The sequence below is a fragment of the Acartia tonsa genome, chromosome 13 (genome assembly GCF_053477335.1).
Source record: "Acartia tonsa isolate MP-2025a chromosome 13, ASM5347733v1, whole genome shotgun sequence".
In the NCBI taxonomy this organism is placed as follows: domain Eukaryota; kingdom Metazoa; phylum Arthropoda; class Copepoda; order Calanoida; family Acartiidae; genus Acartia; species Acartia tonsa.
In genome coordinates, this window is record NC_137272.1 from 38,999,172 (window position 1) to 39,017,906 (window position 18,735).

General features: G+C 33.8%; 1 protein-coding gene across 4 annotated transcripts in view; it reads left to right on the top strand.

Moving 5' to 3' along the window:
* LOC145304710 (uncharacterized) overlaps nucleotides 1-15,480 on the top strand; it is a 38,712-nt gene extending 23,232 nt beyond the window's left edge. For 2 of the 4 annotated variants that reach the window (XM_080146654.1, XM_080146657.1), the window contains 14 exons: nucleotides 86-154; nucleotides 524-607; nucleotides 1,867-1,942; nucleotides 2,209-2,253; nucleotides 4,494-4,559; nucleotides 5,590-5,645; nucleotides 6,851-6,910; nucleotides 7,253-7,319; nucleotides 8,611-8,715; nucleotides 9,612-9,704; nucleotides 11,602-11,718; nucleotides 12,124-12,197; nucleotides 13,671-13,727; nucleotides 14,333-15,480. In XM_080146654.1, coding sequence (XP_080002780.1) covers nucleotides 86-154; nucleotides 524-607; nucleotides 1,867-1,942; nucleotides 2,209-2,253; nucleotides 4,494-4,559; nucleotides 5,590-5,645; nucleotides 6,851-6,910; nucleotides 7,253-7,319; nucleotides 8,611-8,715; nucleotides 9,612-9,704; nucleotides 11,602-11,718; nucleotides 12,124-12,197; nucleotides 13,671-13,727; nucleotides 14,333-14,456 — 1,093 coding nt within the window. In that variant the 3' untranslated portion in view covers nucleotides 14,457-15,480. Of the gene's footprint in view, nucleotides 1-85; nucleotides 155-523; nucleotides 608-1,866; nucleotides 1,943-2,208; nucleotides 2,254-4,493; nucleotides 4,560-5,433; nucleotides 5,490-5,589; nucleotides 5,646-6,850; nucleotides 6,911-7,252; nucleotides 7,320-8,610; nucleotides 8,716-9,611; nucleotides 9,705-11,601; nucleotides 11,719-12,123; nucleotides 12,198-13,670; nucleotides 13,728-14,332 lie in introns of all 4 variants that reach the window. The other 2 variants (XM_080146655.1, XM_080146658.1) reach the window with 2 other exon arrangements.
* The last annotated feature ends 3,255 nt before the right edge of the window (nucleotides 15,481-18,735 follow it).

Sequence of the window (18,735 nt, forward strand, 5' to 3'; positions counted from 1 at the left end):
CTGGAAATAATCTTAAAATTTTTAATTTTACTAACCGCGGAAAGCTGTCTTCTATAATACGTTTTGATATATATAACTATTATAGGTTTAAGAAATGTTTGAACAATGGTATGAAAGTGTCCTGGGTACTTTCTGATGAAGAGAGAAACAGAAGGTAAATATATTATACCTTCCTAGGACCTATGAGAAATACCCTGTAAAGGAGAACCTGATCGGTACAGACAGACTTCCTGTTGAATTTTTATCCAGTTATTTACATCTAACAAGTTTTTTACAAAAATTAGAAAAGAAAATTTACGAATTTTATGTAGATTTTAATTAATCTACCTACCAATTACTTATATAAAGCTTTATACGTATTTTGTAAGACGTGTTAATGTACAAAACAGAGGTTTACAGAATTTTCATTTCTAAACAAGCTTTTTTTTATGCTAATTTGCGACTTTTCTTACTAGAAATGTAAGATGTCACGCGCCTGTCATTGCCGCAAAACAACTTTAACAATATAATAATTTATTTTTAGATTTAACAAGTTTAACAAGACAGGAACAAGCAAACAAGAAGCACAAAGTATGGCGGTGCAAAGATTTAATTCTAACAAGACAAGGTAGTACACTTTATACTAGGGTTGGGCCGGATATCCAGTCTGGCCGGTTATCCTGCCGGATATCCGGTAATTTTCAATATCCGGCCGGATACCGGATATTAAAACTATCCGGTTACATGATATCCGGCTGATTTTTGACGCCGGATATCCGGTTATCCGGCCGGGTATCGAACGTTGGCCAGATATCCGGTATCCGGCCCAACCTTACTTAATACAGGGACGGAGGGGACATTGGGCTGTTTTTTTTAAAATAATGTTTTCTTATTCTTATTTGCTCACCATATTTGGGACTTTTATTGAAATTTAATCGGTTGGTTTATCCCTCTATTATATATTCCAGACTAAAGGAGACTATCCACGAACAAGAGCAAGTGATTCTAAGCACCATACAGCAGTGATTCTAAATATTTTATGGTGAATATACTAGGTTTCTGTGAAATATTTTTTGACTATATATCATCAAATGTTTTGTTGAGTTCAAACTGATGTGACACAAAAGTAAACTATTTTTTAAAAATGTTAATTTAGAAGAAAGGGATGGAAACTTGTAAGATTATAAATAGTTTTATTAGTTTACTTTCGTAATTGAGAGCAACAAAACATTTAACGATATTTCGTCAAATAATGCTTAACATTTCAAAGTATTTTTTATATAAAACCATGGTGAAACTTGATTTTTAAAATCGATATAGTGATATTTTACAGAACCCTAGTATATTCACCAAAGAAACCAGTTAGAATCACTGCTGGAATGTGCTTAGAATCACTTGCTCTCGTTCGTGGGTAGTCCTCTTGTGTTTAAATAATTAGAAAATTGTACCTAATTGTTGCAGAAATCATCATAAAATTAAGTTTGCAAGCGATATGACCCGTCTAACATTCCTAAATCAACGAAAAGATTTAACCAATATGTAAGGGCAGACGTACGTAAAGAACCTAATCATAGAAAAGCTATTTCTGTCTGTCTAGAACAAAATTAAGTACCTGACCCTTCATTTAATTGTATTTCTCGTATTCATTCGAATCCGGTGGATAGGAACCGGTTCTCATCCATACGAAAAAACTATGTCTAGCATCGTATTAAAAACCGCTTTCTGCGAATATAAAAATGTACAATCACAAGATTAAAACCAGTTTTTTTAGCCCGTGCCTTTGGCACCTCGGGGCTAAAAAACTGGTTTTAATCTTATAATTGTACATTCTATATCCGCGGAAAGCGTTTTATAATACGATGAAAGAAATAACTATTATGTTTCTAGTATGATTGCACAACCTACGATGACCTTCACAATGGAAGAATTCAAAGTTCTCGACGATATTCTTAGAAAATACGAGGTACAGAACATATTGCTATTGCAGCTTAGCCACCAAGATTGATAATACTTAATAATTAAGTATATACCTATCGAAGCTACTCTATAACAGGGGTAGCTATTCTACCCAACAATTCTACAAAAATCACGAAACCTAGGCTTATAAAGTATGTAGTGGTATAAAAAAAATGTTTAAAATACATATTTTATAAAATTCTTTACCTCTAATGGATGTAATCATCCTTCAATTTTTAATCCAACTTTTGATTAAAGGTCAATTATTTTTAGATTTGCAAGGATACGTTTGTGCATAACATCATCACTATGAGCAAGGTAATTAAACAAATTCTTTTTGATATCAATCTTTTGGAATAGTCCCTTTCGTGGCAACGCCCCTTAAGGGGCGATTCGTCGAATTTTTAAAATGGCTTTTAAAAGGTTAGGTTAGGTTATATTGGGTTAGGTGATTGCCCCACAGGGTTAGAGTCCCCCGCAGGGGCTAGAAATAGGAGAAAAGTTACTGCAAAAAAACGAAGAAACGTCCCTTAAGGAGCGTTGCCACGAAAGGGACTATCCCCAATCTTTTTTTTGACAAACTTAGTGGTTGTTTAGCTAAGACGTCCATGTATTTTTTTTTGCGTTTGAGGGATTGGAAAATTCTTGCACCACTATTTATAGTATGAGCTTTGATAATTCATCATTGGATTTCTATCCAAGATCTTGCTTATCTAGCTATTGTTTCTTATGCCGCGGACAACAGATGTCATACATGAATCCACCTTCGTTTATGAGACCTAGCTGTTATTGGTAGTCTAAAACTATTTTCCCCCTAGAATTTTAAGCGTTTGTCTTGTACCACTGACATACTGAAATCTTTCTTACAGTTTTACAACTAAGCCTAATCAATATAGTGGGGATCCGGAGCCCGGAGCCGCCATATTTTGCCGGAGCCTTAGCCGTTATTTTCAGAGCGGCTCCGGCGGCAGCTAGAAAAATATCTGGAAAGAAAAGTTTTTTATACCTTGATAAAACTTATTGTTTAAATTTTATAATTTGGAAACCCTTTTAAGTTTAAAACCTTCAAAAGTCCAAAATAGACTTGGAATTTTTTTTAGTTTTTTCTTGATTTTAGGCAGGAGCTGGAGCTGGTGTCGGGGCCGTTATTTTTAGAGGCGGCTCCGCGGAGCCGGAGCCGCAACAAAATCAAACGGCTCCACATCTCTGTTATAAGGTATCAGTTGTTATGGTAACTAATCTTATTTTATATGGGGTAGTTGCACAAAATGCATTTTAACTTAAATCAGTGAACGGCATGTTTTTTCCTGGTTAATGGTATAAACTACATTTGTATGGCAATGGCATATATTTGAAAGAATTTCAATTTTCTACCATGTAGTTTTTAAAATATCAAGACTTTTAAATCGTCTTTTTTGATATATGTAATTTCTATAGGTAGCTTATTTTCACAAAAACAGCATGACGACTAATTCAGTGATGCCTCATTGCTTGTTATTTATTGTAATACATTATTAAACATGTTTGATGGTATATTTATAAAGGGATAGTTTCACGAAGTGCATTTAAAAAAAAATAGTGAACTCTAAGTTTTTCCTATTTTAATTAACGTAGTAGTGCATAATATAAAGTTATTGATTAAAATTAAAAGATTTGACCAGGGATTTTCCTTAAAAAAGAGTTTTTCATTTTTATTTTCAACTTCGTTGCATGTTATATTTGTCAAAAACTTTTTTGTCATAAATACAACTTTAGATAGCATTTACTAGTTAATAGAACTTCAAACTTTTTATACAACAAAATACACATGACAACAAAGAATGACCAATAAAATATTTAGTATAGTACTTAGAGTAGTGATCTTATTATATGTCTTAGTAGAATATATTAGGCATTGGATAGATATGATTGCGATAAAGAATTTTAACATTGACCTGACCGAACTTTTTTTATTTGACAGTATTTCAAAAAGTTAGTGATTTGCAACATAAATTACATGAGAATGGTCTTTTTATTTATATATATGAACCTGACGTTATTTTTTATGTTTTTTAAGTAACTTGTCCCAAGTAGAACCCCTGTTCAATTTTTTTATAACTCTTGTGAAATATGTGGGAAAAGATTCTCTGATATTGGTGTTTTGGCTATGCATATTTGGAAAAAATAGACCATTCTCATGTAATTTATGTGGCAAATCACTTAAACTTTTTAAAATAAATAAAAAAAGTTTGGTCTGGTCAATGTTAAAAATTCTTTAACATATAATCATATCTATCCAATGCCTAATATATTCTACTAAGACATATAAAAGTTCACTACTCTAAGTACCTTAACTCTTTAAATACACTTCGTAGAACTATCCCTTTTGCTTAAAATATTTTTGTTAAAATGCACTTCAGGCAACTATCCCTTTACCATCAAGTTTATTGTTCCTTTAGATTTCTAGTAAATATAAAAAAAACGATAGATTCACTCTGCCCCCCCCCCCCCACCTTAACTCCCTCCAAAGAAAAAAATGTCAATGTTGAAGGAATTATTCATTTGTGTAAACTTTTCAGAGAGCGGTGAAAAGTTTGATTGAGAACGCGTATGACCTCGGGGTCATGGAATACCAAGAATTTCAGGCACATTAGCATTTTTAAAATTAGCTACCATAACCTTTTAATTTAGCTATCTTTATATAAAAGTATCAGGATGTCTAACTGCCTTAGTTATCCTTCTTTAAAAGTAACAGAAGGGGGGGGGGTTTAATGCAACCATCTCGTAATCAGTGAGCAAATGGCACTTACAATTCGAATTTCGATCTGAAATTTTGCATGAGTAATCCTTTGTAGGTCTATTTTCCCTAAATCGAACAAAAAGTTTAAAAAGTAACAGCTAACGGCTCAGCCGTTTAGCCGTTTTTTGGCTATTTTTAAGGCAAATCTGCCATAAGTAACGGCTAACGGCTCAGCCGTTTAGCCGTTTTTTGGCTATTTTTAAGGCAAATCTACCATAAGTTATGAAGAAATCAACTTTTTGAAACATATTTTTGTTTTAAATCATGTGAAATGATACAAAAAAAAACATTTTTAGATTTCTAGTACCAGCAACTAGCGGCTAGAACCGTTTGAAAACGTTTTGGAGCAGCATAGATTATTATGTGGAGATAGGTTTCGTGATGATTTCCCTTGAAAATAGTTTTAAAAATGGCTAAACTGCTGAGCCGCCAGCCGTTAGCCGTTACTTTTCCAACTTTTTGTTCAATTTAGGGAAAATAGACCTACCAAGGATTACTCATGCAAAATTCCAGATCAAAATTCAAATTCTAAGTGCCATTTGCTCACTGATTACGAGATGGTTGCATTAACCCCCCCCCCCCCCTTATTTACTGAGTTGGATAACCAACTCTTTTATATATTGGCTTTGCTCGAAATTGGGTTTTTAAGATATTGTTTTTGTGGGTGTAGTAATACTGATATAGGTGCCTTATGAAAACTAATGCAATTTTTTGGTCAGTGCTTAGTGAAGATTTTGAATCACATCCTTTCCAACACTGTTATACCTCATTTCAGGTACAGAGGGACATACAGACAGACAGACAGATATATAGACAGACAAGTAGAAAGATACTTACAGATAAAATAATATATTCTAATGCATTTTTGTGAACAGTGCTTAATGAAGACTATGAATCTCATCCTTACCAACACTGTTTTACCTCAGTTCAGGTACAGACAGACAGAGAGGTGGACTTACACATTTATTGACTGACAGATAGATAGACAAATAAATTCTACCAACAACCTTACACCTCAGTTCCGGTATATACAGACAGATAGACAGTTAGTTAGGCAGATTGATATACTGACAGTTTTTTAGATAGTAAGACTAACAGACAGATAGACAGAAAGACATCCACACTGACTTACAGATTCACAGTCTCTGTTATATCTCAGTTCCGATACATACAGACAGATAAAAAGTTAGTTTAACAAATGGACAATGAATAATAACATACAGACTGATTGTTAGATAGGCAGACTAACAGACAGATAGACAGATAGACAGAAAGACATACAGACATAAAGAATGACAAACAAATAGACAAACAAATCTAACCCTGAATCTTAGTTTAAGTACATATAGACAGACATATAGATAGATAGACAGAAAGACTTACAATGATTTACCTCATTTTTGGCACAGATAGATATAAAGACAAACAGAAAATCAATTGAAGAACTAAGGGGGGGGGGGGGGTAATGCAACCATCTCGTAATCAATGAGTAAATAGCACTTAAAATTCGAATTTCGATCTGAAATTTTGCATGAGTAATCCTTGCATTGGTAGGTCTTTTTTCCCTAAATCGAACAAAAAGTTGGAAAAGTAACGGCTAGTGGCTGGCGGCAAAGCAGTTTAGCCATTTTTTTGGATATCTTTCGGGCAAATTAGTCACGAAACCTATTTCCACATAATACTCTTTGCCGCTCCAAAACGTTATCAAACGGTTCTAGCCGGTAGCTGTTGGAACTAGAAATTTTAAAAATGGTTATTGCTAATATTTAACATGTATTAAACCAAAAATATGGTTTAAAAAGTTGATTCATATGTAATTAATGATGAATTTGCCCTGAAAATAGGCAAAAAATGGTTAAACGGCTGAGCCGCCAGCCGTTACTTTTCCAACTTTTTGTTCGATTTAGGGAAAATAGACCTACCAAGGATTATTCATGCAAAATTTCAGATCGAAATTCGAATTCTAAGAGCCATTTACTCATTGATTACGAGATGGTTGCATTATCCCCCCCCCCCTTGGTAGACAAACTACCGATTGACAACTCTTTAAACAAAATGAAAGATAATGAAACCTATACACACTAACAAATATTCAAACAAAAAGACAAGTTTTATTACTTTCCTTTTATATTTTAGTGAGATGGGCTCTTTAACATACGTGGATAGAAATGTCCTTATGCAGAACCAGACTATGAGGTTTGTCTATTTGAAAATTGTAAAAAAAAAACAAGGATGAAAACATCTGGAAGTAGAGAAGCACAATAAAATCATAGATGACAGTCAAAGGGAGTTATGGAGAAAATGTTTGTTGTCATAAGAAAAAGATTAAGAAAAAAAGATTATAAGGTATAATCACAATAAAAAAGATTTTGTCCTTTGGAGCATGACCTACGGACCAAATAAATTAAATACTGGATGCTTCACCAAATTTTTATCTGAAATAGCAGCCGAGAAAATCACATTTCCACATCACTGGGTGGCAAGATCTTTAGGTACAGACAGACAGACAAAGTTAACCCTAAATAAACTTTAATTTAGGATATTCAAAGCCCAACTAATGATCGACACAGAAGAAGAAACTGGCATTAAAATAGAATGTAAACAGGTCAGTCTTTGGCAATTTTTTTAACGAAAAAGGGTGGAGGCCATTTTCTTCACGTTTTGTGCCAAAATATTTAGAGAAAGGGGACAATGGGCTTTTTATTACACTAGTCTCCTAAAGTTTTCTTATTCGTTGGCTTAAAAACTTTTGAGACTTCGGTGGATTTTGATTGGTTGGTTAATTAAGTTGAGTGTTCAAAGGTTTCAACCACTAATTTTAATTTACAGAATGGGTAATTTTGTGTATCATCATTAGGGATATACATCAATTTTCGGCCATTGTCTTATCCCTGCAGATCCCTGCATGAGCACACAAATAATTTGCAGGTATAAGACAATGGCTGATAAATTAATGTATATCCCCAATGATCATACATAAAACCACTCCTCTGTAGATTAAAATTATTTGTTGAAAAGTTTAGACACTTCTTGTTTTAAATTAACTAATCAAAATTCATTAAAAGTACCCAAAATTTTGAATCAACGAATAAGATAACATGGTTAAATTTTTGGGTATCAGTGTAATTTATTTTCATCAAAGATTTCAACTGCCTTCAAGGAGCATAAAGTATTTGTTTGTTTTATTGTATAATTGTAAATTATTTGGGCAAATTATGGTTTGTTGTCCTTTTTAAAACTTTATAATGTACTATGTATGGGTAGGGTTTAACAATAAAGATCCCAAATATATTCAGGGAAAAGGGAATGTGATTCTGACAACTCTAAGTGATAATTTCCCCTCAACCCCCTTCACTTTTTTCTCCCCTTCCTACTCACTTCCCCTTCAGTTACGGCAAAAAGCAAGATTTACTCCAACTATGTATACTCCAATAAAATATTTAATTTGCGGCAATTTCAAATGAAATTAATTGTCTGAATAGCAGCCCCTGCATATATTACAAACAAATCAGGGATATAGGGATAGAGCATTGGAGGACAAAGTAATCTTACCCATAATTCTTATTTTGTAAAGATTAAATCTTTTGTTAGTGTGAGAAAGATTACTTTATCTGCCATTGTCTCTTACCTTCCTGAATTTAACTAATGTTTAAAACTAGGGTTGGGCCGGATACTTTTTTCCCGGATATTTGGCTGATTTCTAATGTCGGATATCCGGTATCCATCGGGATATCTTGCCAACGTCGGATTTCCTGCAAATAATCGCATATCCGATATTAGAAATCAGCCGAATATCCGGTATCCGTATAGTTTCAATATCCAGTATCCACCTGGATATGCGACCCAACCCTATTGAAAACTAATCCCGGGTCATAAAGTACAAGGCTTGTTTTCAGGAGCCTGACCCAGAGCTGGAGGTGGAGGGAACCGAACCCGAGATCACGGACAGTGGCTTTATAAAATGTTTGGAGAAGGCACCCTCTTGTCCCATGAAGAAACATGTAAGGGCTTTGTCACTGTCTTGATTTAATTATTATATTTATTCTATTTCAACAGTTTCTTTTAATAAGATTTTTTTATTAGGGGCTCAGCAGCCTTTTTATGAGCAAGTCACAGATGAATGTTCAATTTTGGACTATATAATGGCTACAAAATCCTTGCATAAACTTACTAAATAAAATGGAAGGTTCCTTAAATTTTAAGGCAGCTTACTTATTGTATATAACCTATAAAATTACAGAAACATTCTATTGTACTTTCGCCTTAACATTTACATAGACTAACCATTTTAAGATTAGTATCAATCTGGTTTGGGAATGTAAATATTACATTCATTTTTACTTATTTTTAACATTGTAATAATTTGTGGAAAATTTCCCTCCAACTGAAATTGGACCAGAAATAAACTTTTTGATTGAAAAAAAATTGCAGATAATTGAAAAACGTTTTTAAAAGTTAAAATAAGAATGTGGCAATTTCTGTGGTTCAAAGGTCGGTTAGAGGAAAATTTAAACTTAATGAAAAAGGGGTAGTTTCACGAAATCCATTTGAACTAAATTTAGTGAACCGCATATTTTTCCTAGTTAATGGGTTAAACTACATTTATATAGCATTTATTTGAAATGAATTCAATTTTCTACCACGTAGTTTTTAAAATATCAAGACTTGAAAATTGTCTTTTTGTAATGTATGTAATTTAAGAAGACGATTTTCAAGTCTTGATATTTTAAAACTACGTGGTAGAAAATTGTAATTCTTTCAAATAAATGCCATATAAATGTAGTTTAACCGATTAACCAGGATAAAATATGCGGTTCACTAAATTAAGTTCAAATGCATTTCGTGAAACTACCCTTTTAATAACAGACTTAAATTCTAATACATGATAATTTACAAGGTGAGGTCCATGTCGATGGACAAATCATTGATGAACAGTTTGGGACTGGATGAAAAGCTTGCTAAGCTTAATATCAGAGAAGCTTGCCCCAAGGTAAGTTTTGCAGCTTTTAGCAGCTACTGTTCAATAATTAGAGCGTTAACGTCAGTCCACCACAGTCAATGTATTCTAACGGAAAGGATATAAGGTACGTATTAGAACAAATAGCATGTATATCTTACATACAATTACATGTAGTACTTTTCAGCTCCTCAGTTGCGCTAGGTGGCCCGTCTCCTCCTTTTTATAGAGTGGCCCTTCATAAGAATGAGAAAAGTTATTGGGATTAACAGCGAATGCAGCTTGAAAATACGTTCTTGGTTTAACATACATTATATACCTATTAAAAATGAACGATGAATGAAAATGGTACCTACTGAAAACATTTTCTTTTCTTGGGGAAAATCATTATATATTTTGCAGCCGGGAAAAAATTAATTTTGTGCAAAATATTCACCCCTGAAATTACAAATCTCTAGATCTTTACATAGGTCAAAAATAACAAAAGCTTGGGAAACACTAATTAATATCTATAAAACTCAAAGAGGGTCAATTATTTCGCTTATTTTCGGTAAAGTTGTGTGTTAGCGTTTAGTCAAATGTGCTTTTAACTCAAACTGTTCGTAATTTTGACCATTTCATATACAGGGTGGGGCAAATAAGACCGGACAAACTTTAAACGGCCATAGCGCCAAAACTACTTGACCAATCAGGACGTTTGACCCCACTATAAAAAGCTTAGGTAATTACCTTTTAGCAAAAAAAAATCTTTGAACGAAGATGGGCTCGTACTCCGAGCTGGCCGCGCTTATGTTCAACAAGGCAGATTCGAAATGCGCCGGTGGAATAATCTGGATCCTCGACTAGGGCCCACTAAATCGGATCTCAGCCCATCTGTAGATGAGGTATAGTTATGCAACTTGCTGGGGATACTGTTAGATACATAAATAAGACACTAGAAAAGACTAGAGCTCTCTATCTAAAGTGGCTTGGCTGTAGTACTCCGGCAAAGTGAAACATGGCAGATTTTAAGATGTCAAAAATTGTGTGAAATCGTGAAAATTTCTCGGTTCTCGACGTTAGAGACCCATATGGAACTTAAAAACTCATTTTAGACTATGGATTGCGCTGACAACCCTAGCTAAATCTTCATGCCATTTCGTCGTTCCAGCTCAACTGTGGTCCAAATAAGAGCCTCCGTGTCAAAGGGTAGCGTTAAAGTTGGGTGAATAGGGATCCTGCGGTTACTGACGTTCCTAAGGAAATGGGGCCTCCCAGCAGCCCAATCTTAATTCAATGGACTTTTGGGCCTGGGGCTACTTTGAAGCATGCACCAATAGACGTGCCTATACAACAAAGACCTCCCTCATTGCCACCATCAAGGAGAAATTCGCCAGCTTGGACAGGGACATGTTGACCAGGGCCTGCGGGCGGTTCAGGGGGCGGGTGAAGGCGGTGATTGCGGCTGGCGGCGATTTTATTGAATAATCTAATAGTTATATACCTATTTTGCATGCCAGTTTTTAAAATTCAATAAAATCTTTAAAATTGACGATTTTATATTCATTTGTTTAGAAGTTAGAATTTGTCCGGTCTTATTTGCCCCACCCTGTATATGCATTTGGTCAAAATTAGGAACAGTTTGACTTAATAAGCGCATTTGACTAAACGCTAACACAACTTTACGGAAAATACGCAAATAATGACCCATTTTCTATCTATAAAACTCAAATTTACACATAATAAGATGTACTAACAGCCGGATAAAGATAAGCTGCATTGTACAAAAGCAACACCTTTGTAGATATTTCAGATTTGCCCTTGATTTTTAATTTTACAGCAGAAATTTTATCAGTAAATGTCAAGAAAAAATTTCATATTTTGTTCAATATTTTATATTTATTATCTATCCTTATTTTATTTATTAACGGATATAAAAATTTTATTTTAGTTACCAAAGTACCGTCACTTGTACCGTCCTAACTGGTCCGGTGGTGACCTCAAGGCAGAGGAGAGACACAGGGAGCTGACGGTCAAAATAACCTGCTGGCCTGTCGTCAATAATAAGGTGAGACGCGCGCCTATTGCCACTAGAAGAGTAGCTACTCTCATAACTCAGGGATCTAAAGGGATAAGACACCCCCGATGATGATACAAAAAAATATCTCAATCAAAATTCATTATAAGTCCCCAAATTTGTCAAGCCAACGAATAACAAAACGTTGAAAAAATATTTAGGACTAGTGTTATAAACAGCGCATTGTCCTCTTCCTTTTTGCATATAACTAATCTTATTGGACAATAAGAACTTTGAATCAAAATCACCTCAAACATATTAAGCTAAACATACCTATTTATTTCAAAAGATAAATTAAGATCTCGCTAACTGCCACATTTTAAATATTTTTTTTGGAAGTGCTACAAAAGTCTTCAAAATTAACAATCCTAACAACGCTTCTTATGATATTTGTAGATGGATCCCAAATTGATTGCCTTGATGACCACCATTCTTATCTTCAACGTGGACACTTCAGAACTTGCAGACAGGTATTATTGGTCCATTAAGATCAAACAAATAGCACTGAACAAGGCTAGTAAAAATACTACACTTTTTTTGTTGAAAAGTTATCTCATTTACTTTCCAGTATGACTTCGAAACCGATTGATATCCGCAGGATTAGAACAAGTTCTGAGCCATACTGAAGTATAATTTATGTATTATAACACATTGTAGACAATTCTCTGCAAAAATAAAATAAAAAACATAATTTTTTATTTTACTTCTCGAAAAACTGTCTATAATACGATGCGATAAATAACTATAATTGTATTTCTTAGAATTATAATGATTTTTTTTTATTTTAAAAACTAAATATCATCTCCACAAATAAACTTCAAGGCCTATAAGAATTTTTAAAAAATTGTTTGAAATTTGGGTTATACATTCAGATAAAGTGCAGTTAACGGTAAAATGTTCCTGGTAATCTCCAAAAATCTCTGAACTCTAAAAGTTGTTAACGGTCTAACGTATAGATTAAACTCGCACAAAATTTTAACCGACAAAAGAAAGCCCACAAATAATCTTTCATGAATGCCCGAGAAAGACTTATTTTATGCACGTTTTTCTTCAGTGAATTTATACCTGTGAATCATTGGATCTTGGCTATTCTAGATTATTTATGGACCCTTTTCTGCAAAATTAAACCGTGTGCGGCCATGATATGCAATGTCATCCATTTAGTTGCTAGCATCCTTTAAAGTTCATAGATTTTTGGAGATAGTTGTTACTTGAAACATTTTTCTGTGAAATGCACTAGATCCAAACATTCATAATTTGTTTTTTTAAGTTTAAAAAAATGAATCCTTTAATTTAAGTTTTATTAAAGCACAGAAAGTAAAAGTAAATTAAACATATATATATATACCTTTTAAGTAGCGATGCTACACAATAATTCAATTTGTCTGTCCGTCAGTCCTTCAGTCCTTAAAGGGGGGATTTCTAGGCTCCTATTGAAGATAGGCTTCTGAAAATTTAAGTTAAGATTCTTATGTCATATGGCATCTAGTATATTCATTGTTTTCTTTGTCCGTCTGTCGTTCATGCTTTAAAATTCATAAATCCTAATTTGTTAAAGGTTTCGTTATTATATTTATTTGAGTTTTACCTACTTCTCTCAATTTACCATCTGCTCTTTAACTCACTTTGTCCGATTGTCAATTCCATGATTTCATTTGTATGGTTTTAATTGCCACGAAAATTTACCATTTAGTTTTCTGTCTGTTATTCAGGTACACTTTAAAGACTTAATTAGACAAATTTTATCTACTTTTTATAGCTAAAGGGATTTTTTAGTTTTAAAACTTAGTTTCTATTACCTGGATTTAGTAAATTACAGATAATTTCCATTGGCTTATAGGGTTTGTACGTTTGTATATCAAGTAACGATTAGATTATTTTTTTGCCAAACCAAAAGTAATACAGTTTCATTTCAATTTTAGAATAATTAATTTTAATTTTAGACACAGCGTTGAGAAGGTTCAACTGAAATATCTGTTGTTGCTGCAGAGATATCTAAAGTAAGCATCTTATAGTAAGCACAGCTACTCTTTAGTTATATAGGTTCCAGGACAAACGTCGGAGTGTACAAATGCAGGAGTTTCTAAAATATTAAATTATTTTAGTATTTCTATACAGGTTATTTATATTAGGCATTTAATAAATCTACGAGATAATTTGAAATAGGTTAGGTGTCCATTCCGTCATTTGTCATTCACACATTTGTCCTTTGACTGTTATTTAGGTATGTCCGTAAGTCTGTCCGTTAATCATTACGTATCGCGCAGTTATGTTTATTCGTTCTAATTTGCTCTTTCAACTAATTATTATCATTAATAGTAATACTAATGTCATAACGTATTTTTGTTTCTAACTGAATTTCATAAAAATTGTTTTAAGTTTATTTTTAACTAAAAGTCTAAAAAAACACTAGTCCGTACTTTCGTGTGAGCTTTTTTGCTGATGTTTTTACTAGTGATTTTTTTTACTTTTCAGTTTTATTTTTCAATAAATTCTGTTAGGTATTTATCGACATATTTTTGGTTTATTTTCGACCAATACTGAGCTCAGTCCAGCCGTTGACGAGATACTTCTAGACTTATACACGTGTATTTAACCTTTTTAGATCAATCTTACCGCCAAAGGCAGCCAATGAAAAGTTTCTGGAGGCAATGTTCTTATTATCCTATACAAGAGAGCTAAGAGACCTGGAACAGCTTCATGTCAACAGGAAACAGATTGTCTGTTAATTAAGAGCTCTAAAACGTCTCCTTGTATTATAAAACTCAGAAAAGTGGTGTAAAGTAAATTTACAAGCAAATAATGATGTAATTGTTAAAATTGATGCGATTTAAAATTGTGTATTATAGGATTTTCTTTCTTTGTACTTTCTATGTCAATAAAATTAAACTTAAGATTTTGTACTGACTTAAACAAGTTTAAACCTACTTTTTAACATCAAAATTACTTCAAATTCCTTTGGAAGCAAAATAATGTAAGGGTTGTTAATTATTAATGTATTAAAACCTATATTGTTTTGACTTTTGTATATATAATCAAATATGTCAAAATACATTTGCACTGAAATCTATGGCTATGGCTAAAGAGAATTAAACAGACTAAACACACTAGTTTTGACATTTTATTGGAAAAAAATCACCCACATAGTCCAAAAATGTATTTTACTGTTCTGAACATTGGAAAACCAAAAAAACGGATTAAAACAGTGAAAAACTATTTTTCAAAAAAACAATTTAACCAAAATGTATGGATATGTTTATAAAAATATTGTTAAGCCAAGTATATTTTATTTTTTTTGTTCTTATTGTAAATAATATCCATATGTTTTTAATATTAGAACATAACAAACAAAGATTTAAATGCATATTCGACTGAAAAACAATATGGTATTTGTACATAAAAGGGTACTGTGTTAATATAAGCGTCTAATTCCCCTTTTCCATGGAAATACACCCCCCTTAACAGCCAAGTGGGGTGTCAAGCTAAATAAGTCACACCTCCCTAAATTAAAAAAAAAAAAAATCCTGAAGTTCACTTATGTTTAGCTGACTAAAACATTTGCTTTTATAAACTGAAAACTTTGTTTGTCCCATTCTGATATTTGTTATTCAGTATCTTTGAAACAAAACCAGTGAAATATTTGAAAATTGTGATTTAGAAAAGTGATTTGAATATAGTTTATACAAATTGTGGCCTTTTGCAATGTGATTTTAGTCAGAATAGACTTAAATTGAAAAAAAGTGTTTACGCAAATTCTCTATTTTTCTCTCTTTAAAAGAATATTTTAGATGATTTGAAAAGTGAAGCTTTTTTTATATTAATGGTTGGTCCGTCTGTACATCCGTCTAGATCGGTTAAGTCTTTTGGTTAATTCAAACATGTTAGAATTGTCCTATCGATTTCAAACATTGCTTGGTGATTCCTGTATTAGATAGGTACGAGTTAGAATGCGTAGGGACTCTATAATCGCTACCAGAGTGTCCGTACTTCCATTTTAAACATATTGAATTTTAACTTTTAACTCCTAATTTCTATGTGATAAAACTATTCGATTTATCTGTTTTTTTAATACTGATTTCTAGGACAACAAAGTACAATGTCATAAGCGAAGCACCTCTATAATCAAGTCCTAAAGATGTAAGTGAGCCCTTAAACAATTTCTGTATCTAAGCAATTTTTCAACAAATTTACTTTAAATTTTATTTCTACTTTAATACATTTATATTCTGATTATTCAGTCTTGACACTCTTCAAGTGTTAATGTTCGTTTTGCCTACCGTTTCAGAGCTTCGCTTTTATGGATGTTGTCATCCTTGTTTAAAGATATTTTATTTGTTAAGATTTGTGAATATTTTATTTTATTATTAACGGGAGCTAATTATAGCAGTAATTATTTTAATGTATGTATATTTAAAAAAAAAATAGGACACTATCAACTATACTTATAGTGAGTAACTGTGCTATATATTAATTTTTAGCCTTCTAGGGTGTTTTTGGGCCCTACATACCTCTAAGGCATTATTAAGATACTCAAATGAAAAAAAAATCGCCGTATCAATGCAAAGGGGGGGGGGGGGGGGAATGTGGTGACTCGTCACACGACATACCAGCAATTTTATTTTGGATGCTACTCCCTTAGTTTTAGAGATAATTGGATGAAATCTTTTGGGCTGGGTCACTAATTACCCCAACTAGTGGTATCTTTATAAAAAAACGGCGGCGGGACCGCCGCTCCCGCCGTCCGCCGCCGTTTTCCGCCGCCACCAAAAAAAATTTTTTTATTGCATTTCTCGCCGAATTAGGCAATTTGGAATCATTTGAGACCATGTTATTTTTTTCAAAATTTTTTCCCCTTACAATCAACCCTGCTTAGTCTTACTTAGTCATTTTTTTCAAATTCTCGTTTTTCAAGGTATATCTTAAATACAGTAATTCTCCTGTGATTTTGAAGATATTGAAACAAAATCTTTTTAGGTTGGTAAGTTTAAAATATTTGAATTAAGAAAACGGCGGCGGGACCGCCGCTCCCGCCGTCCGCCGCCGTTTTCCGCCGCCACCAAAAAAAATTTTTTATTGCATTTCTTGCCGAATTAGGCAATTTGGAATCATTTGAGACCATGTTATTTTTTTCAAAAATTTTTCCCCTTACAAGCAACCCTGCGGGGGGACTTTTTTTTAAATTCTCGTTTATCAAGGTATATCTTAAATTCAGTGCTACTCCTGTGCTTTTAAAGATATTGAAACAAAATCTTTTTAGGTAGGTCAGTAAAAAAATATTTGAAAATATTTGAATAAAAAATGGCGGCAGGACCGCCGCTCCCGCCGTCCGCCGCCGTTTTCCGCCGCCACAAAAAAAAAAAATTTATTTCATTTCTCGCCGAATTAGGCAATTTGGAATAATATGAGACCAAGTTATTTTTTTTCAAAAATTTCCCCTTACAAGCAACCTTGCTCCCGCCATCCGCCGCCGCCGTTTTCCGCCATCGCCCCAAAAAATTTGAAAAAATAACATGGTCTCATATGATTCAAAATTGCCTAATTCGGCGAGAAATGCAATAAAAAAAATTTTTCGTGGCGGCGGAAAACGGCGGCGGACGGCGGGAGCGGCGGTGCTGCTGCCGTTTTTTTTGAAAGATACCAAAACTTGGGGTAATTAGTGACACAATCAAAAAGATTTCATCCAATTATCTCTAAAACTAAAGGAATAGCTACTGTATTTAAGATATACCTTCATAAACGAGAATTTGAAAAAAATGACTTAAGTCCCCCCGCAGGGTTGCTTGTAAGGGGAAAAATTTTTGAAAAAAATAACATGGTCTCAAATGATTCCAAATTGCCTAATTCGGCGAGAAATGCAATAAAAAAATTTTTTTTGGTGGCGGCAGAAAACGGCGGCGGACGGCGGGAGCGGCGGTCCCGCCGCCGTTTTTTTTTAAAGATACCACTAGTTGGGGTAATTAGTGACCCAGCCCAAAAGATTTCATCCAATTATCTCTAAAACTAAGGGAGAAGCATCCAAAATAAAATTGCTGGTATGTCGTGTGACGAGTCACCACATTTCCCCCCCCCCCTTTTCGGCCAAAATTGATTACCTATTTATTAGAGGTAGGACATATAATGATATAATACTACCACTTTTTTTAAAAAAATACTCATTTGCATATATGGCTCTGAGTCCGATTCATTTCCGTTGGATTAAAACCGGTCCTGAGCCTCACTGAAAATAAATGCATCGTATTTGTAGCAGACAATTTTTCTCAAAGAAGAATATGTATTGTGTATAGTTCCTTTCGTGACAACGCCTCTTAAAAGGACTCTCCACAGAAAAATCAACTTTGGATTTTTGAAAATCTAACCTGAAACTATTATTCTCTGTTCAATTTTAGGCATTTTTTGTTTTTGTGGCATCGCGATCGAAGCCCTTTGAAAATTTTGTCCGCCGCCTATTTGTACTGCCGCTATAACAATATATACTACACTTTCCTCCACTTTAATATATGTTCGCCGCTAAAGAACATTTGCTCCATTGCAACCGGCCGCTCTACGATTTATCCTCTTCCTTGACTGGACAATCCTGCCGCCTCCATTTTGTGTTCGCCTCCGCCAAATATAACCATCTTTTGCCGCAGTTGCCGCATTCATCGCCCTTCTCCGCCGCTACTCCGCTATACATTGCGTACGTAGCTATACACAACACCCCCAGCCTCCATTTCATTTCTGAACAAGGGAGAGGGGAGCATGTATTAAAAAGCGACGTACAGCGGAGTAGCGGCGGAGAAGGGCGATGAATGCGGCAACGGCGGCAAAAATAGAAGCTAAAAATCACTAAAGCAGCACAAATTAAATGGCGGGAGGATTCACTTAAAGGAGGTAAAAAATTTCAAAGGGCTTCGATCGCGATGCCACAAAAACAAAAAATGCCCAAAATTGAACAAAGAATAATAATTTCAAGTTAGATTTTCAAAAATCCAAAGTTGATTTTTCTGTGGAGAGTCCTTTTAAAGGGCG